At 35.5% G+C, this 24,661-nt stretch overlaps 1 protein-coding gene across 5 annotated transcripts in view; it reads left to right on the top strand.

Annotated features, from left to right (window-relative positions):
* The window catches only part of SYT14 (synaptotagmin 14), a 216,707-nt gene that overhangs the window by 6,145 nt on the left and 185,901 nt on the right, over positions 1–24,661 (top strand). For 2 of the 5 annotated variants that reach the window (XM_025399223.1, XM_025399213.1), the window contains exons 2-3: positions 8,349–8,396; positions 21,452–21,572. In XM_025399223.1, the coding sequence (XP_025255008.1) occupies positions 8,349–8,396; positions 21,452–21,572 (169 nt within the window). Of the gene's footprint in view, positions 1–8,348; positions 8,397–8,698; positions 8,904–21,451; positions 21,573–24,661 lie in introns of all 5 variants that reach the window. The other 3 variants (XM_025399239.1, XM_025399231.1, XM_025399245.1) reach the window with 2 other exon arrangements.

Genomic DNA, 24,661 nt, shown 5'->3' with positions numbered 1-24,661 from the left:
TAAATTTAATTTTATAGGATAAAATTTATACCTCTTAGAAAAGACTATTGAATAAATTCATAGGAACTTATATGGATCAAATGAGATACCATATTTAGCATGCTTTGTAAATTATAAAGTGCTCTAAGATATTGTTGTGAATAAGATCTAGTTTATTTTATGTGATGCTTGAGGGGTAGTATGTGTCTCAAAGTGTAGGCTGCTATTTAATAGGAGTAGCATAGATAAAATGAGTTTGTAAAAGTATAGAAAGGACTTGACTTTTTCAGACTATTTTAACTCTACAGTAATTGCATAGCAACAGCAAAAAGTAAAGGAATTCCAATTTGGGAGGATAACTCCCAGAGGGTTGGAAGGCTGAAGGTTTTTCCCCCCTCTTTTTTAAAGAAAAAATTCAAAAAAGAGGACAGGTTAAGAAGTATGAGAAAGTTAACATTTATTTTGGAATATTTACATGGGAGAATGTCTGACATTCAATGATAGCTGTAGAAAAGAAGAAAACATCTCCAGAGCCTGAATTTCTTTGATTTTTATATTCTACTTGGTGAAGAATGCAAGGGAATTACCTTTCTTTGGGTGCTTGCCACGGGCCAGGCAACATATATTCATTTTCTCAGTCATGAATAGCACCACTTCTCCCTCTGTTGTCTGCAGCAGACATCTGTTTTATTAAGACATCTTTTTTCCTGCCAGTTGTGGACTTGGTTTCCGAATCCTTGGCAACACTACCCTCCACCCCTACTCTAGCAGCTACTACCAATCCATCAGAATTAGTATACAAGATGAAAGCTATTTTCTGTCCTGAGGTTATTATTACTATTTTATAAATTACTTTAGCTATTATTTTTGCTTACTCCAAAGATTAAGTAACAAGCACAGGTTTGCAAAGACAGTACTAGGTGATGCTGACTTTAGAATTGAAGTCTGACTCAATTCAGAAGCAATGATCTTTATGTAACCCTGTGTTTTAAATTGGTGACCAAAATTGGTATTATTCCTTGAATGGTCTAATTAGGGACAAAACTAAAAGATGTCTAGAGGTTAGTGACTATGGTCTAAGTGGATTAAGTTGGTTGGGGGTTGGTAACATTAGTAGTTTCATGCTTATGATGTGCAGTATAGGTGTCTGCATAAGGATTAGCTATAAAAGAGTTTATAATTGTAAGTTAGGTGATCATTTAAAGGCTCTGACTGATGCATGTGCTTTGGAGAAGAATCTTTAGATGAGATAGAATTTAAAATATTTCTAAGGTAGCCTTTCAGTGTTTGACCAAGAAGAAATAAGTAGAACCTGTAAATTGTGGTGATTTAGGCTAATGGTCAGAATAAACATGGTAGACAAAATAGTTGATTTTGAAAAGGACTCTTAGATCCATTTTAAAGGAACTAAATTTGGGGGTTTAATTCCATGTTTGTGTGCAGGTATACAAAATTGTGCTTCATTTTATTGTAAATTCACAAATTTGCATTTTTTACAAATTGAAAGTTTGTGGCAACTCTGTGTTGAACGAATCTATTGGCACAATTTTTTCAACAGCATGTGCTCACCTTGTGTCTCTGTGTCACGTTTTGGTAATTCTTGTAATATTTGAAACTTTTTCATTATTATTATATTTGTTATGGTGATCTGTGATCAGTGATCTTTGATGCTACTGTTGTAATTGTTTTGGGCGCTACGAGCCATGCCAATATAAGATGGCAAACTTAGTTGATAAATGTTGTGTGTGTTCTGATTGTTCCTCCAACCAGTTATTCCCTCAGTCTCTCTTCCTTTCCTCAGGCTTCCCTATTCCCTGAGACACAACAATTAATAACCCTACAAATGTTGAGTGAAAGGACGAGTCACATGTCTCTCACTTTAAATCAAAAGCTAGAAATGATTAATCCCAGTGAGAAAGGCATGTTAAAAGCTGAGACTGGCCAAAAGCTAGGCCTTTTGTGCCAGTAGATGAAGTTGTGAATGCAAAGAAAAAGTTCTTGAAGGAAATTAACAGTGCTACCTGCTGTAGTGAACACATGAGTGACAGGAAGACTTAACAGGCTTATTGCTGATATGGAGAAGTTTGAGTGGTCTGGATGATAGATCAAACCAGCCACAACATTCCCTAAAGCCAAAGCCTAATTCAGAGTAAGGCCCTCACTCTCTTCAATTCTGTGAATGCTGAGAAAGTGAAGAAGCTGCAGAAGAAAAGTTGGAAGCCAGCAGAGGTTAGTTCATAAGGTTTAGAAAGAAGCTATCTCCATAACATAAAAGTATGAAGTGAAGCAGCAAGTGCTGATGGAGAAGCTGTAGCAGGTTATCTATAAGATCTAGCTGAGATCATTGATGAAGGTGGCTACACTAAACAACAGATTTTCATTGTAGGTGAAACAGCCTTCTATTAGAAGAGGATGCCATCTAAGAGTTTCATAGCTAGAGAGAAGTCAGTGCCTGGCTTCAAAACTTCAAAGGACAGGCTGACTCTCTTGTTAGGGGCTGATGCATCTGGTGACTTTAAGTGGAAGCCAGTGCCCATTGACGATTCTGAAAGTCCTTGGGGTTTTAAGAAGGATGCTAAATGTATTCTGTGTGCTCTACAAATAGAACAACAAAGCCTAAATTTTTGGGGTTTTAGATGACAGAACATCTGTTTACAGCATGGTTTATTGAATATTTTGAGTCTGCTGTTGAGTCCTACTGCTCAGAAAAAAGATTCCTTTCAAAATGTTACTGCTCTTTGACAAGGCATCTGCTCACCCAGGAGCTCTAATGGAGACGTACAAGGAGATGAATGTTGTTTTCATGCCTGCTAATATAATATTTATTCTGTAGCTCATGAATCAAGGATTAGTTAAGACCTTCAAGCTTTATTATTTAGGAAATATATTGTGTAAGGCTATAGCTGCCATAGATAGTGATTCCTTTGATGGACCTGGCAAAGTAAATTGAAAACTTTCTGGAAAGGATTAATCATTCTAGATGCCATTAGGAACATTTGTGATTCGTTTGCGGAGGCCAAAATATCAACATTAATAGGAGTTTGGAAGAAGTTGATTCCAACTATCATGGATGAGTTTGAGAGGCTCAAGACTTAAGTAGGGGAAGCCACTACAGATGAGGTGAAACTAGCAAGAGAACTAGAATTAAAAGTGGAGCCTGAATATGTGACTAAATTCCTGAAATCTCATGATAAAACTTGAATGGATGAGGAGGTGCTTATAAGGATGAACAGAGTGATTTCCTGAGATGAAATCTACTGGTGAAGCTGCTATGAACATTGTTGAAATGACAAAGGGTTTAAAATATTATATACACGTAGTTGATAAAAAAAAAAAAGCAGTAGGGTTTGAGAGGATTGACTCCAGTTTTTAAAGTTCTATTGTGGGTAAAATGCTATGAAACAGCATTGCATGCTACAGAGAAATCTTCCATGAAAGGAAGACTCCATCGGTGTGGTAAGCTTCATTGTCTAATTTTAAGAAATTGCTACAACCACCCCAACCTTCATCAGCCATCATCCTGATTGGTCCACAATCATCAACATCAAGGCAAAACCCTTCACCAGCAAAAAGATAGGACTTGCTGAAGGTTTAGACAATCATTACTATTTTTTTTTTTTGCAATAAATTATTTTTAAATTAAGGTCATACATTTTTTAAGACACAATGATATTGCACACTTAATAGACTACAGTCTGGTGTAAACATAACTTTTGTTTGCACTGGGAAACCAAAAAGTTTATGTGACTTGTTTTATTGCGATATACACTTTATTGCAGTGATTGGAAGTCAAACCCATTGATATCTCTGAGGTATGCCTGTACCTGGATGTATTTCGATGGGGCTGTCATATAACTACATATTTTCCTTCTGTAAACATGTGGGCAAGTACATATGTTGTAATGATCCTTTTGTTTATTTTTTTAAAATTCCAGTTTCCAGTGACACTCACATGTATATTCATACACAAACACATGCACACAATCACAGCATACGTGTGTGCCTACACACATCTATTTTCTCTTATACCCCTTATTCCAATTGTAGAGGATTATGCCAGTTTACATTTTGCTCCTACATGGGTTTGCCTGAGGGAAAAGATGGTAACTTTGACTAAGCTTGTCATTTTCTATCTGTTTCTCCTTTCCATGTTGCTGAGATGATTATTTCAAAAGCAGTGCTACTATTATCTCCAAGTATAGTTTTTATGCAGTTCTATTTAAATTACCTTAAAGGATTGGAAAACAATTTCATAACTTTCAGTTATTTCATAAAAATGAAGAAAAATCAATATTAACTTTCCAAAATGCATTAAACATAATGTTCTTTTTTTTTTTTTCCCCTGACAATTAACTAGTGACCTTGAACAACTTTAACTTTTGGGGTCTCCATTTATCTATAAAATTATGAACTGGACAAATGTGTTTCTGAGTTCTAGTGTCTTATGTTCTGTTGTCTCAGTACTCATTTTCTTGAATTAAATTTGATGTGTGGAAAATTGTATTTATACAGGAGTTCATTTTGGGGGTGATTTTTTTAGTGGAAGATTAATCTCTTTCCAAAGATACTGGCTAAGTGACTAAATAAGCATTCCCTCTTGTGCATTACACTGTTAAAAGCAGTATACCACTTTTTGGATTACCACCACATCTAAATCAAGATATGTCTACAGTGTCTTTCTTGCCTCCGGCTTACAAATTTAACATTTCTTTTGGAAACTTTTCAGATTTACTTTTCAAGACAAAATAAAACATAAAATTTGTACAAAGTTCAACTTATCTCTAATTGAAAAAGTATTTAAGCCTTTGACTTCCAAACAGACATATACATTAAAAAATTTACATTTAACCTAGAGAATTCATATTTTTTCCTTACACTCCTCCCAGTCTTAGGAAGGATTGGGGATAAAGGGAACACTAGGCTGGGCATGGTGGCTCACGCCTGTAATCCCAGCACTTTGGGAGGCCGAGGCAGGTGGATCATGAGGTCAAGAGATCGAGACCATCCTGGGCAACATAGTGAAATCCTGTCTCTACTTAAAATACAAAAATTAGGCACCATTTGCACGTGCCTGTAGTCCCAGCTACTTGGGAGGCTGAGGCAGGAGAATTGCTTGAACCTGGGAGGCGGTGGTTGCAGTGAGCTGAGATTGCGCCACTGTACTCCAGCCTGGTGACAGAGTGAGACTCCATCTCAAAAAAAATAAAAAAAAAATAAAAAAAAAAAGGACACTGAATTTCAGTTTCCAATAATGTAATAAATTTATATGACTTTTTTGTATTTCTTCTTTTGTATTTTTAAAAGCAGGGTTTTCTTGAATTTTATTTTATTGTCTGGAAATTATGTATCCTTAGTATTTCTGTTCACTGTTCATTTTCATAAGAATAGTGATTTCTTTTGAGTTCCACATGTACATCAGTGAAGTCTTATTTGTTGGTTAGAATTTAGGGGACAAATATCAAGAAAGGTCGTGCATAGTCTTATTTGCTTATTTGACTTTTGTGGGTACTTTGACAAATTTGGCAGCTAATTGACTGTAAATATGAAATATAGTGATTATTTGAGTAACTTGAAAAATTTATGAGGTTCTTTGATATAGATAAATTGAATGCTTTTAAAAGTGGGAATTGGCTTTCATTGTCATTCTGCAGTTTTGAGAAATGTCTTAGAATGTAGTAGTTTTTATTGTTACTGTACATACTAAGCCTTGTAAAAATAATGCTGGTACAGTTAAGATTAGGTGTATGTGGTAAAACCTAATCAATTTATATTAAATACATGGGAGAGTTTAGTTCTAATTACAGGCCTTAAAAAGTACAGCGTTTTTACATGAATTAACTATGTAACTCAAACTAAGTTATGTGTGTAACTTCTAGAGAATAAGCCTTAATGTGCATGGAGAATATTTCTAAGTAACCTCTGAAAACATCGTAGGCCTCAATATATTAATACATTATAATTATGTTATTTTTATTACATGACCCTTCTAATGTTTCAAAAATAGCTTTTTGTTATAATTCGGTAAATAGCCAGTCATTGGACTAGCATCTCCTCAATTGGAAAGAACTGTAGTACATAGGTATATTTCATTTTAGCCTTTCAGCAGGTAATCTGTGTTCACTGGTAATATTCCAATTAACACTCTATTTTTTGCACTGGGGTTTTGCTGAATAATTCCTTTATAACCCCATAGCTTTAAGTTAGGTGTTTCTTCTTGCAAAGCCTATCTTCCTGATAATCAGTGATTATTCTGTATTTTTAATAATAAAGAAGCATTGCCATTGTTATAACCAAGTCAGAATGAAGATCTAACCTACTTTGGTGATAGAAATACTATTTTCTAGTTTTTTTAGCTTGCTTCTCAGACGACCTACTTTTTTTAGTGGATATCATGGTTTTTACTTCTCATGTTATTGCTGTAGGATATTTCTGTTTCTTATATCCAAGCTGTTTTTAAAAGCTTCTGTGCTAAACTGAAATGATTAAATTATTTAATATTTTCATTATGGAAAGACTAAAAGTAATTCACAATAATTATAAGGTCATACATATACAGAACACTGCAAAGTTTTATTCAGCTTACATTAAAGTGGTGACATGCTTCTGAGTGAAGGAAATAGATCTATATAGTAGTAACTAATAGATAAAATTACTCTTATAATAAATTAGAATATTCAAAGTATGTGTTTATGGGGTACAGTGTGATGTTTTGATATATGTATACATTGTGGAATGATTAAATCAAGCTAATTAACATATCAGTCACTTCACCTTTTTTGTAGTGAGAACATTTAAGGTCCATTCTTTTAGAAATTTTGACATATACAACACATTATTAATGACTGTAGTGACCATGCTATGCGGTAGATCTCTAGAACTCCTCGTCTGTCTGAAACTTTGTACCCTTTGCAGTATCTCCCCATTTCCTGTCCTGCCCCTCTCCATTCCCTTCTCTCTCCCACCTCTGGTAACTACCATTCTACTCTACATCTGTGAGTTTGACTTTTGTAGATTCTACATACAAGTGAGATCATGCAGTATTTGTCCTTCCGTGTCTGCTTTCTTTCACTTGGCATAATGTCCTCCGGGTTCATCCATATTGTTGCACATGACAGAATTTCCTTGTTCTTTTAGACTGCATAGTATTCCACCGCATATATTTACCACATTTTCTTTATCTGTTTCCACCATTTGCCATTATCTTCTAAAGTTAAACATATATTTGCCCCATAAACCCAGCTGTTCTCCTCGAAATACATTTAGAAGACACGCACGCACAGCATGCGTGTGGGAAACAAAGAGACATGTATTATATAAAAAGGTTCATAGCAAAATGAGTCACAGCAAACCCAAATCAATTCAAATGTTTATGAATGGTAGAATTGAAATTCATACGTATGTATGCATGAATATATGTGTATATATGTATATTTATACACAATGGAATTATATACAGAAATGAAAAGGAATGAGCCACAACTACAAGCAATAAAATAGTTTGATCTTACAAACCTAATATTGAAAGAAGTAGGACTCAAAAATGCCCACTTAACAACTCCACTTGTTTAAATTTTCTAAGCAGACAAAACCAAGCTGTGGTGATAGCACTGAGAAGATTAGGTACTTCTGGGGCACAAAGTAGTGCCTAGGAAGATGAGTTAAAGGGGCTCCTGGAATGCCAGCAAAGTTCTGGTTCTTGGCTTGGTTTGTAGCAACTCAGGTGCTTACTTTGTGATAATTACATGAAAGTTTTATACATTTGTGCACTTTTCTGTATTTTTGGTTTTTGGCCCAATAAGTAGAGATTTTTTAAAAAAGAAACATTACAAAAGACTCTTTCCAAAAAAGAATAATCAAAGTAATTTTTAAAGTTAAATTTGTTTTTATCATCATACTGTTAAATTTGTTTTACAAATTTATAATAGTGGGTTGTTGGAGAATATATAATATGAGCATATATGATAAAATGTAAATAGTAACTTTAGAGGATTGACCTTTCAGTAACTTACTTGTGTATGTTAAGGCTCAGATACAAAAGTGGGTCCTCTCTTAGAGTCTTTCCTTCTAGACGATGTGAAGAGATGCTTGGGAAATGGTGGTGTGATTTCTGCGGTTGGGAAGCTTGCCATTCAGAATCACATACTTGAATGAAGTGTCTTCATTCCGAGACTTCCTAAGACCTAATTTCTGGGTTGTTCCAGAAAATTCTGTTATCAGGCTATCATATTCATTTAGTTAAGTATAAAGAGAAGAGTTAGGGAAACTTTTTCTGAGGTCACTTTTAGGTGCTAATTTAAAATGATTCTTTGTAACAGTCAAATTCACGCTACTTTCTTTGTTCTTAACTTTCCATAAACTTTTTTTAACAGGTGGAGAGAGAACCTGTGGAGTACATGAACTTATCTGTATTAGAAAAGGTAAGTCACTGCTCTGCATGGCTGTTTAAATACTAACTGAATACTTTCAAAGTGTATAATAGATTTTAGTAGGATGGCGTATAATTTGTATTTATAAAGTGTAAATTTTAGTAAATATTAACATTTGTCTTATAGACTTAAGCATTCATAAAGTGCATATTACTTGTTATGTGATTATTGAGAGTTGTTGCTTTATATTTAGTTTTGATGGGCTGATAGAGCCTGCCTGGTTTCTAGCATATTGGTTATTAGACATGGTGAAGAGGCAAAGAATGGAGGGTTTGATTTTTGTTCCCTTTCAGAATCTGGAATCTGAGTGCATGCTGATCTCCCATTGACTTCTGTTCTATTACTGTACCCCATCAGAGAGATGTGAGGAGTTGGTTGAAATTCAAATCGGGAACATATCCAAAGACCACAACATCCTTTGACACCAACAACTGTCTATGCTTCCTTAGAAGGAGCCACCTGACAACTGGGTGGTTCAACAAAGTGGCCCCAGGAAAGGTAATTCAGTTACTAGGTGGGAGGCAAGGAATCAGGTATTCTCTAGATTTGGAAGAATCAGGAGAACCTTGGGAGTCCTCACAACTTCTTATAAGTAATCACAAATCTGTGAAATGGTATGAAGAAAAGATATTCCTGGGGAGGTCAGGGGAAGAAATCCTCATAAATTTACTACTCTTGGCTCTTTTTAAACTTGGGGCACTTTCTTTTCTTGCATCTCTCTTCAAACTCACTTGGCCCTCCTGAGTCTAGCCAACTAACAGCACTCCTCCCATCCCCAATATTTCACTTTAAGGAAGTTTGGAGCAGTGTCATTATTTGACACTCATACCTGGGTATTAGAGGCATGGCAGGAAAATGTCAGCATATTTTCAGTAAGTCTTTAACAGCTCTGAAAGGCCTCAAGTTCTTTAGACTTTAAAAACATTTTAATCCTTTTTAGGTGAATTTATGTCACTATTATTGACATGGTCGTACTAGTTTATCTGTGAGTCATTGCATGCAACTGCTGTTCATTTAAAAATCTTCTTTCTTTATTAAAATACAGTTTTTCTGTATACCTTTCCTCTGGTACCACAAAGGAGGAAATTGAAGTCAGTTTCGTGAAATCTCAAATTTAGGATTGTGATTCTCACGCTATAACCATTGTTGATTTGTGCTTCTTACTAAAGTGGAGGTAGGGGATAGACAAATTTATGCATTGTTTTATTTCTCCACATAAACATTTGTAGTCTTCTGCTATTTATATAAATCCGGAATTCCTAAAAATGTTTAAAATAATTTTATAGTTATTATCCAGTCCCACTAAAACTTTTTAAAACTTTTAATTTGATGGGATAGCAAAAGACAGTAAAGATCAGTTGGAATCAAAAGCTATTAAAGGTGTGGTCAGGTGAAAAGAGAATCAAGACAAGAATAGAGACAGCTAGAAGTAAGAAAATGAAAAGGTTTAGAGGGTCTTTTGTGGCTACAAAGGGAACAGAAAGCTACAATGGAGAAAATTAGATAAGGATAGAGGATAGTGTGAATATATCTTTTTTTATCATGGCTTTTTTGGTTGTTGTTCTTTATTGCTGTCTCTATTCCTATTCAGGTAGTTCTCAAAGTATGCTTTGCCCAAATTTCTCTATATTAGTCTAGCTTTTTCTCTGTCTTCCATTATCTATAGAAATTTAATTCTGCATTAAAAAAATTTATTCACACCATAGCCATGACATGGAAAAATATCTGAATCTCTGTTTATCCTCTGAACATTCAGTACAGTAAATTTTTCATAAGTATTTGAATATTTTTAGAATTAATGCTCTGGGCTAAAGCTTTTTGCGTTTTATGCTAGACTTCCATAGAGTAGATCATATGAAAGTTGTGAAGAGTAATTATAATTAGTATCAGTGATTATTTTAATGAAATGACATCTCTGACATCACAACCTCCTTTTTTCTTTTTCTTTTCCTTTTTTTTTAAAAGACAGATTTTCACTCTGTCTCCCAGGCTGGAATGCAGTGGTATGATCTTGGCCCACTGCACCCTCTGCCTCCTGGGTTCAAGCTATTCTCATGCCTCAGCCTCCCAAGTAGCTGGGATTACAGGCGTACACCACCATGCCCGGCTAATTTTTCTATTTTTAGTAGAGATGGGGTTTCACCATGTTGGCCAGGCTGGCCTTGAACTCGTGACCTCAAATGATCTGCCCACCTCAGCCTCCCCAAATTCTGGGATTACAGGTGTGAGCCACCGCACTCGGCCAGACATCACAACTTCTTTTTACCTCTTTGGCTGTTTCTGTCTCTTTTGCTAGCCTCTCTCCCCGTCAGACCTCTGATTATATCATATACCAGGGGTTTGGTCCTGGGCTTACTTCATTTTTCTATCTTTTACTCTGTTTGATTTTATCTAGTTCTGTTGCTTGAAATACCACATAAATTTGTAAATCCAGCTCTTGGCTGTCTGAGCTTCCTCATCTTTTATCAAATGAGTTACTTGATATTTCTATCTGGATATCTGTTATAACAACAACTTGACACGTTTAAAATGCAAGTCTTGATTTTCTTACCTGAGCCTATACCTTCCTCAGTTTTCTCCATCTCAGCTAATAAATAGCACCATCTACCCAGTTACTCAACTCCTAACTTAGGAATCATCCTGTATTTCCCTCATTATTATTGTCCACATTTAATTTATTAGTAAATTCAATCAGTTCTACCTGCAAAGTGTATTTTTTAATTTATCCTCTTTTTTTTTCATTCTGCTGCTGTCATTGTAGTGTAGTTCTCTGTCTTTTTTTGCCTAGATCACTGTCATAGTTTTCTAACTGGTTTCCCTACTTGCATTTTTATCTCCTTTCAGTAAGTATTAGTGATTTTCAAAAATGTAAATCAGGCCAACCACTTTGCTTGTTGAAATTTTTCTGTGGATTCTTATTATACTTCAAATAAAAGTATCTTACCCTGATCTACAAAGACATTATAGTATCAACTCGGAGCCCGAAATGTCATCTGAATATCATCAGTTCAAAAGTCTCATTATCTAAATCACTTACATAATGTATGGGTGAGACTCTGGGTGTAATCCATTGTGGTTCAAAATTCGTTTCTATCTTTGGACCTGTGAAAATAGAAACCAACTTACCCTCTCATGCATTTCTTCAAATCTCATTTCCCTAAGTTGTATTTCAATTTTGATTAAGTCAGTTTTCAGAACTTACTTTTTTATGATCAATATTGTTTGCAGTAAAGCCATATTATATCATAATTATATTTCCCTTTTATATAGTTTTCATCTTAAAAATATCCCTTCTTTCAAATTGTAAGCACCTGTCTCAACTCCTCATTAACCATGGTTCAGAATCCACTCTGATTTCTCTGTCATTCTTATTTTTCTTCTGCTACCACTCTTCCCCCTGTGTTGAAGTATACATCTTCTGTATCGTATATCCCTATAGAAGATTTTTCTGCTTCCCTAGGAAATAGTCAACATATTGTATTACTCAAGGTACTGTTAGCTGCTGCGCCAAACAAACCCCAAACAAATAATGACTCAAACAGGATAGAGGTTTATTTCTCTCTCGTGAAGTTTATATCGGGTATTTCTAGTTGCCACAGAGCACTCCTTCAGCAGTGATTCAGGGATCCAGGATCCTAGCTTGTGGCTCTGGCACATGGCTTTGGAGGTTAGTGTATTCATCTTCATTAAGCAGGGAGTGTGTGGGGGAAAAAAGGGGAAAGGAAGATCGTGTGTACGAGATTTTTGTGGGATAGGCCTGGAAGCAAAGTACATTCTTTAAGATTCCCATGTCAATAATTCAGTCACAGGGCTACATCTAGTAACTTCAAAACAGGCTGGGAAATGTTGGTGAGTCAGTGAGCCCAAGAAGTACAGCAACCTATATTCTGCCCTTTATCAATTAATCTACCCTAATATAAAGTGCTCACCTTGCCATAGTCTTACATGCTCTATATATGCTAATGGTGACCATGTGGATACATTTCTTCTAGAGGTAGGTATATAACTTAAAAGTGTTACTTCAGTGAGAAAATTTAAGGCTAAGGTGAAGGGGAGATTGATATGGAAGTATGTAATAGGGTTGTTTTGTTTTGTTGTATTTTGTTTTGGAAGGGAAGGGATTGTGAATCCTCTGATTTTGTGATTGTCTTTTGTCTCTTAGGACCCTACCCCCTTTTTTTTCATTTTCCCTTCACCACCCAATTGCTGAAGGGCCTTTTCCCTTCTGCCTTTTTTCCTCCTGCAGAAGCTATGTACAAAGACTGCCCAACTACCCCATTAAGTTATGCTCGAAAGTAACTTATGCTAAGTTATGCTGAAAGTAACTCACATGTACTTTTAGAGTTCCTTGCCTGTAGGCTGTGCTGTCATCTACTCAGTTTTGTTATTGCTGCTGTTAGTATTTTCAGATTTAACATGGACTTTCCTTTCTAACTTTAGCCCCCCATTGCTGTCTTCTTTCTTCTGTCTTCCTGGTAGTTTTTCTCTTCCTTTGTCTACACCAAAACCTTTCTGTTTTGTTTGGGTGGGGTGGGATCATGAGAGATTGCACCTTATGATTTGGTAAGTTTTCTGTTTTTACTCGCGTTTATTTTGAGATATTAGCATTCTCTGCATTCAGATGATTCTGATGATTTAGTTTTTATATGTGAGACAGAGTCTTGCTCTTGTCACCCAGGCTGGAGTGCAATGGCGCGATCTCAGCTTACTGCAATCTCCACCTCCTGGGTTCAGGCGATTCTCCTGCCTCAGCCTCCCAAGCAACTGGGATTACAGGCATGCACCACCATGCCCAGCTAATTTTTATATTTGTAGTAGAGACTGGGTTTCACCATGTTGGCCAGGCTTGTCTTGAACTCCTTACCTCAGGTGGTTCATCCACTTCAGCCTCCCAATGTGCTGGGATTACAGGCGTGAGCCACCCCGCCCAGCCTGTAGATTTACTTTTTCTTTCTTGTTTTGTACAGTTTGGGGGAGGTAAAACTGGGAGGCATGGAATTAGGCAGATTCCATTTTTTTCAAATACTCGAAAGTGTTGATGGTATGTTCATGAACAAAAATTTTAATGTTAATTTAGTCTAACTTCTTAATATTTTTTCTTTTCATTCTTTTCTCTTTCTCCCCCTCCTTCCTTCTTTCTCTCTGTCTTTCTAGTGCTTTTTGAGATGTTGTGGGGAAATCCTTCCTTACCCCTAAGATGATAGCAATTCTATTACTTTAAGAGGTTTAGTCTTGCTTTTTATGTTTATGTTATTAATCCATCTGAAATTGATTTTTATATGGTTAAGAACCTAATTTCAGTTTTTATTGGTTAAGTAGTAGTTCCAGCATAATTTACTAAGTATTCCAAACATTTCCCACTGATCTGCAGTGCCACCTCTGCTACCTCTGTCGAGTTTTTATCAAGTTGGTCTGTTTCTGTTCTGTTAATCAGTTTACCTATTCCCTAACAGTACGTCACTATCTTAATTATTGAAGTGTTGTGATTCTTGTTATCTAGTAGTACAAATTCTTCTTACTTTTCTTCTTCAGTAATGTAATAACTATTTCTGGGCCTTTGATTTTCCATATAAAGTTTAGAATCAGCTTGTCAAGTTCTTTAAAAAGCCTTTTTGGAATTTTAATAGGGATTACATTGAATCTCTAGATCTATGTGGAGATGATATCTTTAAAATACTGAGATATCTTATTCTTGAACATGGTGTATCTTTACATTTGTTTAATACTTTTCAGTAAGGTTTTGAAAAGTCATCTATAATGATCTTGCATTTTTTTAGATTTATGTTTAGATATATTATTTGTTGCTATAGTAAATGAAATTTGTTAATAAAAATGCAATAAACTTCTCTAAATTAGTGTTATATGTGGCCATATTGCTAAACTATTTAACTATTTCCATAGATATTTTGGGTTTTCTCAGTAAACATATCATCTGCAAATAATAACAGTTTTTTAATCTTTTCTAGTTATACTTTTTATTTCTTTGGCAGCTTCTTCGGGAAAATAAACAAAATAGAACTAAAAGGATACTCTATATTCCTCTTCCAACTGCTTGACTAAGCATGATCTTAAAAATGGACAATAACAAGTGTTGGCAAGGATGTGGAGGAATTGAGACTCCCATCTATTGCTGGGAATGTAAAATGGTACAGCAACGTTAGAAAACAATTACAAAGTTCCTTAAAAAAAAAAAAAAAAAAAAAAAAGACATAGAGTTACCATATAACCCAGGCCTATACCCAAGAAAATTGAAAACATATGTTTATACAAAAATTTGTAGATGAATATTCATAGCAAGGTTATTCTTTTTTTTAATTTTTTTTTTTTTGAGACAGAGTCTCACTCTGTCGCCCAGGCAGGAGTGCAGTGGCATGATCTCAGCTCACTGCAACCTCCGCCTCCTGGGTTGAAGTGATTCTCATGCCTCAACCTTCTGAGTAGCTGGTACTACAGGTGTGTGCCACCACACCCAGCTAATTTTTTTTTTTTTTTTTTTTTTTTGAGACGGAGTCTCGCTCTGTCACCCAGGCTAGTAGAGACGGGGTTTCACCACATTGGCCAGGCTGGTCTCGATCGCTTGATCTCTTGATCTTTCTGCCTTGGCCTCCCAAAGTGCTGAGATTACAGGCATGAGCCACCATACCTGGCCTAGCAACTGTATTCTTAATAGCCAAAAAGAAAGGGAAACAACCTAAATATCTATCAACTGATGAATGAATTAAATAAATGTGGCATATTGGCATAATGGAATATTATTCATCCACCAGAAGAAATGAATTATTGATACAAGCTACAACATTGATGAACCTTGCAAACAGTGAAAGAAACCAGACACAGAAAGCCACATATCATATGTATAGGCTTTCATTCATATGAAATGTCCAGAATAGACAAATCTATAGAGACAGAATATAGATTAGTAGTTGCCAGGGCTAGGGGAGGGGAGAATAGAGAGCTACTACTAATAGGTATGGGTTTTTCTGGGGAGTGATGAAAATATTCTGAAATTAGATAGTGATTGCACAACTCTATGAATATATTACAGAACACTGAATTATGCACTTTGGTGAATTTTGTGGCATATGTGTTTTATCTCAATAAAAAAAAGCATCTGCTTACATAGCGTGTTTTATTCTTACCAGCTCCTCTTTTTATGCAAAAGTTTCCATTACCTGAAATTCTATTCCTTTGATATTTACTACTTTAGATTTTTTATGTCTTTATGAACCTAAATTAAAATAATGATATGCCTGAGACAGGTGAATGTATATACTAATGTATGTTAACATGTTCAAGTCATATTAACCTGGAGGGTAGTTTGTAGTTTTATGGCACAGGACTCTCTATTGTCCTGGCCTGTTAGTATTTTTATATACTAAATCTATCTTTATGGCATTACTTTATTGGATATTCACAAATCAACATGTAATATCCCAGTATTAATGACAATCTGTTTTTGGAAATTGTAGAAAAAAGTCTCTGTAGTGATTAGAGAATAGGAGATGATCAGTGGTTAACTTTGTTTTTTCAATTTAGGAAAAATAAATATATGCCTTTTTTTAAACAGTGAAAATAAAAATTACTTTACTGAATCAATTGGGAAGATGTATAGAATATTTAAATTTATTACCTTCAATGTTTTTCCTTGACTAGAAGGAAGTCACTTATTTAAACCACTAAAATATAAATATCTGAGCATACTTGAGAAATAGTAGCAAAAAACAACTTTCCAGTCTTTTCTCCCATTTGAATCAAAGACTGTCTTGAAGCTAGGTTGGCCACATGTGGTTTTTTGAATGCTGCTCATCACTAGTCTAGGTGGCCTTTACAATTTCTTTCAAATATGATCCGAAATAATAACTTAAACCTCATCAATTAACATCTTAAGGTGAGTAGTTGTAACTTATCTGAGGGCAAAGCCTTGTATGATTGTTGACATAGGATGTGCATGGTAGTGGTAGGTTTACAAATTATGGGGCTACAATAGATATCCTATATCTGTTCAGTTCTGATAGTTTCTTGTCCTAATACACAACTGTTTTAGAATGATACACTTATAAGAGAGTATAAGGTGTGAGAGATGAAAATTTGGAGACAATAGGTAGATTACAGTTACTAGAGCTAGGGGAGAGGCTGAACTTGATGCTGCTTTTCCAAACCTCTGGCAATCAAGGGAATGTTTTTGCATGTGCTATTTTCCTTTGAGTTGGCTGATATCGCTTTGTGGACAAATGGAAATCCAGTTAGGTGTTTATATTTTACTGTCTACAGCCTTGGATTCTCCCTTTTTGCTGGGTAGACAGATTTATTATTTCTTTCTCTTTCCCCTGAAGTGCATCGTGGGCTCTTCCCTCTTTTGGTGGTGTTTTAGTTATTTCTTTTGGGAACATAGTAGAAAAGTGTCTGAACTGTAGGTGACAATTTTTCATGTAGAATTCGTGAAGGTGTAGAACTATATTCTGACTTTTTAGGGGCTGGGATAGGTACAGATTTCTTGCTTAGTGACCAAACTTGACTTTCAAGCCTTTTATAGTTCTAATTGTCCAGAGTAGTAGAACAATAAAGTAACTTTTCTTTTTTTGTGTATTTATTAGAGCTAGTATTTAGTAGAAAGAGAACATGATTATGAAATAAAGAGATATGGATTAAATTTCCCAATTTGCTTCATCCAGGCTAGGTAACTAAAGTCATTAAATTCTTTGAGTCTCAGTTTCCCCCTCTGTAAAATGGTGACATTATTAAGGCTATCTATACTAATCTCACAAGGCTTCTGTGAGGATCAAGTAAAGTAAAGTGTATGAAACCCTTTGTAGTCAGTAAATTGGTATGTACATATTATTGTTATCTTGCTGAAGAAGGTAGGGACAGTCTTGGAACTTGTAGACTCTTATTGGAGATGAATGAATTTTTTTGTATGAATTCTGGAAGGCATGACCCAATTGTTTCATTGTTTATTCTTTCAGTGGTTTGACACTCAGAGCTTTGAATTTATGAGACCTACCTACTGAGTCACTAATGTTAGCCTTCTAAAATGTTTCAGTAATTCATTTAATAATGGCATATGTCTGTAGGAAACAGTTTGCTGATCTCTGAACAAGGAAGTGGCTCCTAGTATGAAAAATTCTGACCACAAATCTTTGGGTGTTGGCATATAAGCAGACCTCCATCTTCAATTTCTATGCAGACCCAGTAAAATACTTTTTCTCCTATTGTTAGATCAACATGCAAATGAAAAATTCTAAAAATTATGTAAAAATTGTAATTGTCTTTTCTTTCTTTCTTGTGACTAAACAGTATGTAATGAATCAAGTACTCTTTTTCTCAGTGTATAATTTAGTTTTCATTATTTTAAAAAATATCTAGTCATAATATAATTCTTTTATTTATGCCATTTTCATTTTTTCTGGTTCTTAGGGTAGATATGTTTCCTTTTGATATAGCTCAGTGACTTCTAGACACTACTATTAAGAGATATTCTTGAATTGAAGAGGCCAATAGATTTTTGTAACTGCCCTGTTGTACATTTTAAGCTTTTTTTTTTTTTTAACCTGGTGCAAGAAATTTCAATTAGGTTGTGAATTTATAGAGCCTCAGTAGTAGCAGAGAATAGGGCTTTAGCTACTATAATTAAAATGACAGTTTCATTTACAATTTAATAGAAGGTGGAGATCATGGAGCTGTATTTTCTTTGATTCATTCTCGGCTTCTTTGAACTTCTTAATGAGAGGTTTGTGTGCACCCAGAGGGAGGGAGCCTACTGCATTGACTCATGCTTGTTATTTTTAGTTTTATGTTCCAAATTCAGGCTGCCATAAATTAACATATACGCTAAGAGTAAAGCAGACCCCCAGTCTTTGAAGGGGAATGATTTTATTCATTCATGAGGGGAAACATTTTATTATGGAGGTCATAGGAGTATAAGAATCTAGAGTAATCCAAATAAAAATGGAGAGCAAATGGGTGATGAAGGCTATGAGAACCCGTCCTGTACCTCACTAAGTTCTACCTTTCTCTGAAATACCCATCTAAAAGTGTCATTTTCTTCTTCCCTTATTTCTTTCTGTAATGGCTGTATGAGTTGGAGTTTTATGAGTGTAAAACTAAGGTGTTTACAGAATGATGTCTGTGTACCAACCTCAGAAATGTAAAGCCTATTTCAGTTTTTCCTAACCCGTCTGCATTATTCAATTGAGTTATGGACTCTTTAATAAATCACATTGAAACGGAACAGAAGTTCATTTATTGCTACCAGAACAGAAAGACAAGAATGTTGTTTATCTGCCCGGCGCTTGGTTCAAGGGAAGTGGTCTAGGCATTCTTTTACTCAGAATAGACATTGTAGTTGAGATGTCCAGGGTGTGTGTAAAAAAGAAAATCTTTTTTTTATTCTTGAGAGAAGAGGAATAGAGATGGATTGCTGAGATGATCCTGACAGAATGGGTGTCATACATACCATCCACTATAGTCTCTTTAGTAAGGGTCCAGGTATTATAAAAAATGTCCCATTGTCAATTTAGTTTAGATTTCTCTCTCCTAAGGTCTTTTCCATTGGAAGAAAGAGAGGGAAATTTTCTTGTTTTATCAACCTATTTCATCCTAAGACTTAGGCAGACAAATGGGATATATACTAAGTAATTTTGGCTTATGTACTTATTTTACCTAAATGAATTATATATGTAAAAATATGTATGGTTGGGATCTTTTGATCAATAAATTTAATTTTCTGATTATTTATTCTGGCCTGTCATCATTTTCATGAGGAGGAAAAATATCTACAGAGGACAGTTTTCATACATCAACTGAAGTATGACTCATCTTTTCTACATTTCAACACCAGAGGTTAGGTAAACACAAACAGACCTTTAAGAAATATATCTACAAAATGAGAGTGATTAATCTGATGAAATGACAGATTTGGTGATTATTTCCTCAAAGAATTGGTTGTTCACATCAGTGAATCTCTAATTACTGTAAAATATGGGCTTCTGTAAACATGTGTTTACATCCACTTGTAGTTTATTTCAGTCAGGGGTGTGAGGGAAGGATCCAGCTTTATATTAATCTCTAACTGATCAGCCACTTATACAGTACCAGTTATTGGATAATTCATTCTTTCCTGACAACTTGTAGTACTACTGTTTTCATGTACTAAGTTGTTATACACGCTTGGGTCAGTGATATGATTTGGCTCTGTGTCCCCACCTGAATCTCATCTTGAATTGTAATCCCCATTATTCCCACATGTCAAGGGAGGCACCAGGTGGGAGGTGATTGGATCATGGCGGCAGGTTCCCCCATGCTGTTCTCGTGTTAGTGAGTTCTCACAAGAGCTGATGGTTTTTAAGAGTTCAGCAGTTCCTCTTCTCTCCCACCTGCTGCCGTGTAAGATGTGCCTGCTTCCCCTTCTGCAATGATTGTAAGTTTCTTGAGGCCTCACCAGCCATATGGAACTGTGAGTCAATTAAACTTCCTATCTTTATAAATTACCCAGTCTCGGGCAGTTCTTTATAGCAGTGTAGACTAATATAGTCAGTTTCTGTAGTTAAGTTTTTTTTCTTTCTATTCATCTGTATATGTTTTCTGGAACCACTATTACTCTGCTTTTATTAGTGAGGCTTTTGTTACCTAGTAGAAAAGGGTTTCTTGCATTAATGTTCATTTTAAACATTTTCCGGTTATTCCCTTATGTTTATTTTTCAGTGAACTTTGAAGTAAAGTATGCTTTTTTACAATTTATATTCCAAAGGAATCCTTTTTCCCAGAAATAATCCTAATACAATTGAGTTTCCTTGTGCTTTCTCCCTGTCATGAGGGGTCACACAGAGCGCACCTCCCTCAGAAATGAAAATGCAGTAACATGTATACCATCTTCATGCCTAGGAAAGTCCATTAGAGACTCAGAGCCCAAGGTTTTCATTGAGGGCTTGCCATGTAAACACCCTCTTCCTAGCTTGCAAAAAAATTGCAGATTTCCAAAATAAATATAGGAGTTCAGCATAAACCATAGTATTTATACAAACAGTCTAGGTACAAGAAACTACTCGTATCAATTAATGTTGACTGGTACCACTCTGAGGATCGAGTTCCCAGATGCCAGCCAGGGGCCAACCCTGTAAGCAGGGTTTTCTAAGGATAGCAGTCTCAGGTCTGCCATGTTCACTTTTTTTTCTGTACAGAAGGTCAATGCCAAAGTAAGGCATGTTTTGACGAAGTCTATTTTAAAATAAAATTTTAGATTCAAGAGGTCCATGTTCATGTTTGTTACATGGATATATTAATATATTGTGTGATGCTGAAATCTGGGCTTCTGTTGGATCCATTACCCAAAAAGTAAACAGAGTACTCAATAGTCATTCAACCCTTGTCCCGCTCCCTCTCTCTTCTCTTTTAGACTCCCCGTGTCTATTGTTTCCATCTTTATATCTTTGTGTACTCAGTGAGAACAAGTGATACCTGATTTTCTGTTTCTCCATTAATTCACTTAGGATAATGGCCTCCGGCTACATCCATATTGCTGCAAAGGACATGATTTCATCTTTTTTGCGGCTGCATAGTATTCCATGACATATATGTACCACATTTTCTTTATCTAGTCAATTGTTGATGGGCACCTAGTTGATTCCATGTCTTTGCTATTGTGAATAGCACTGGGATAAACATATAAGTGCATGAATCTTTTTGGTAGAAGAGTTTGTTTTCCTTTGGGCATTTACCCAGTAATGAGATTGCCGGGTTGAGTGGTAGTTCTATTTTTAGTTCTTTGAGAAATCTCCAGACTGCTTTCCACAGGGACTGAACTAATCTACAGTCCCATCAACAGTCCGTAAGCATTCCCTAAGGAAGACATTTTGAGTTAATTTTTATGTATGATGTGAGATACATATCAAAGTTCACTTGGTATGGATATCTAATTGTTTCAGCCTCATTTTTTGAAAAAAAAAAAAAACCTCTCTGAAATGCCTTTGTCCTTTTATATCAAATCAATAGATTATGTATTTATTGGTTTATTTTTGAAATTTTCTTTCTTTTTTTTTTTTTTTTTTGAGATGGGGTCTTTCCCTGTGGCCAGGCTGGAGTGCAGTGGCGCCATCTTGGCTCACTGCAACCTCCGTCTCCTGGGTTCAATCGATTCTCCTGCCTCAGCCTCCCAGGTAGGTGGGACTACAGGTGTGTGCCCACCACACCCAGCTAATTTTGGTATTTTTAGTAGAGATGGGATTTCACTGTCTTCGCCAGGATGGTCTCGATCGCTTGATCTCATGATCTGCCTGCCTAGGCCTCCCAAAGTGCTGAGATTACAGGCATGAGCCACTGCACCCGTCCTCCTTTTGAACTTTATCCTGTTCCATTGAATTATTTGTCTGCCTTGTTGCCAATACCAAAGTGTCTTGATTACTATAGCTTTATAACCATTCTTGAAGTGCAAGTCTATGAATTTTATTTGTTTTCAGATTCTTCGCTCTTCCAGATCTCTTGCATGTCTATGTGAATTTTAGCTTCAGTTTATCAATTTCTACAAAATAGCCTGGCGGAATTTTGGATGGGACTGTGTTAGAAAAAAACACCTGTAGATAAGCTGAAGAAAATTGACATTTTAATATTATTGAGTCTACTAATCCATGAACCTAGTGTATATTTCTATTTAGTTCTTCTTTAATTTTCTTTAGATATAAATTGTAATTTTCAGTGTGTAAGTCTTAAACATTTTATCAGATATATCCCTAAGCATTTCATATTTTTTAATGTTGTAAATAGAAATTTTAAATTTAAATTTTTAGTGGTTCATTGATATTATATAGGAATACAGTTATGTTTTGTACATTATTTTGTATGCTGCAACCTTGCTAAATGCACTCGTTAGTTCTAGTAGCTTATTTTGTAGATTCTAAAGAAATATTTATGTAGATGACCGTGTCTGTGAATAAAGACAGTTTTACTTCTTCCTTTCCAATCTGGATGCCTTTTATTTCTTTTTCCTGCCTTATATTTCACTGACTAGAACTTACAATACTGAATAGAAGTAATGAGAATGAGAATCTTTGCCTTGTTGGTGATCTCAAGGGAAAGCATTTTGGGTGATCTCAAGGGAAGACCATTCAATCTTTTACCAGTAAGTATGATGTTAGATGTTTTTGCCTGGGTGAGGAACATCCTTTTTATTCCTAGTTTTCTGAGAAAGTTTAGAAGGAATGATTGTTGGAATTTTTCCAAGAAAATGCTTTTTCTGTATCTACTGATATGATCATGTGATTTTAAAACTTTTTTTAGTTTATTTACATGATGAATCACGTGTCAAACCAATCTTACATTTATGAGATAAATTCTACTTGTCCATGATGGATTATCCTTTTACTATATTGTTGGATTGAATTTGCTAAAAATTTGTTAAGACTTTTCGTGTATCAGTAGGGATACTGGTTTCTTTTCTTTTCTTTTCATGCCTCTTTCTAGTTTCAGTATCAGGATGATACTGGCCTGAGAGAATGAATTGGGAAGTTCCTTCCTCTTGAATTTTGTGAGAGAGTTATATATAGTTGGTATTATTTCTTTCTTAAATGTTTGGTACAGTTCACCAGAGAAGCCACATAGGCCTTGGTGGCATAAATTTTCTTTATGGGAAGGTTTTTAACTGCAGACTTAATTTTTAAAAAAATATATGGGCCTCTTTAGGTTATGTATTTATTCAATCCACTGTTGATGGGCACCTGGGTTGGTTCCATGTCTTTGCTATTGTGAATAATGCTGTGGTGAACATATGTGTGCATATGTCTTTTTTGGTAGAAACATTTTCTTTTGAAGATATATCTGGTAATGGGATTGCTGCATCAAATGGTAGCTCTGTTTCAAGTTATTTGAGAAATCTCAGAGTTGCTTTCCACAGTGGCTAAACTTATTTACTTTACCATCAACAGTGTTTAAGTGTTCCCCTTTCTTTGCAGCCTCACCAGCATCTGCTAATTTTTTACTTTTTAATAATAGCCATTCTGACTATTGTGAAATGGTATCTCATTGTGGGGTTGTTTTTTCTTTTCTTTTTTTCTTTTCTTTTTTTTTTTTTTTTGAGATGGAATCTCGCTCTGTTGCCCAGGCTGGAGTGCAGTGGTGCGATCTCGGCTCACTGCAACCTCCGCCTCCTGGGTTCAAGCGATTCTCCTGCCTCAGCCTCCCGAGTAGCTTGGACTACAGGCATGCGCCACCACACCTGGGTAATTTTTTGTATTTTTAGTAGAGATGGGGTTTCACCCTGTTAGCCAGGATGGTCTTGATCTCCTGACCTCGTGATCCACCCGTCTTGGCCTCCCAAAGTACTGGGATTACAGGCATGAACCACCATGCCTGGCCCTCATTGTGGTTTTGATTTTCATTTCTCTGATGATTAGTGATAGTGACCATTTTTTCATGTTTGTTGGCTGCTTGTATGTCTTCTTTTGAGAAGTGTCTGTTTGTGTCTTTGCTCACTTTTTAATGAGGTTGTTTTTCGTTTGTTGACTTGCTTATTCCTTATAGATTCTGGATATTAGACCTTTGTCGATACATAGTTTGAAATAAGCGAATATTTTCCCCCATTCTGCAGGCTGGCTGTTCGTTGTGTGGATTACTACTTTTACCGTGCAGAAGCTTTTTAGTTTATATAGTCCCATTTGTGTATTTTTGTTTTTGTTGCATTTGCTTTGGGGGTCTTAGTCATGAATTCTTTGCCTAGACAAATGTGCAGAGGAGGTTTTCCTGTATTTTCTTTTAGAATTTTTATAGCTTCAGAATTTACATTTAAGTCCTTAATTCATCTTGAGTTAATTTTTGTATATAGTGAGAGATAGGGATCCAGTTTCAGTCCGCATATAGTAATCCAGTTTTCCAGCACCATTTATTGAATAGAGTGTCCTTTCCCCAGTGTATGTTTTTGTTAACTTTGTCGAAGGTCAGTTGGCTATAGGTATGTAACTTTATTTCTGGGTTGTCTATTCTGTCCCATTGGTCTATGTGTCCTTTTTTGTATCAGTACCATGCTGTTCTGGTTACTATAGCCTTATACCATTTAAAGTTGGGTAATGTGATGCATCCAGCTTTATTCTTTTTGCTTAGGATGGCTTTCACTATTTGGGCTCTTTTTTGGTTCTATATGAATTTTAGGGGTTTTTTTGTTTTCTAATTCTGTGAAGAATTGACATTGGTAGTTTGATAGGAATAGCATTGAATCTATAGATTGCTTTGGGCAGTATGACTTTTTTTTTGGTGTCAGAGTCTCACTCTTACCC

Source organism: Theropithecus gelada, chromosome 1 (genome assembly GCF_003255815.1).
Source record: "Theropithecus gelada isolate Dixy chromosome 1, Tgel_1.0, whole genome shotgun sequence".
Lineage (NCBI taxonomy): Eukaryota > Metazoa > Chordata > Mammalia > Primates > Cercopithecidae > Theropithecus > Theropithecus gelada.
The sequence above is the reverse complement of the archived record's forward strand: the minus strand, read 5'-3'. Positions and strand labels throughout refer to the sequence as shown.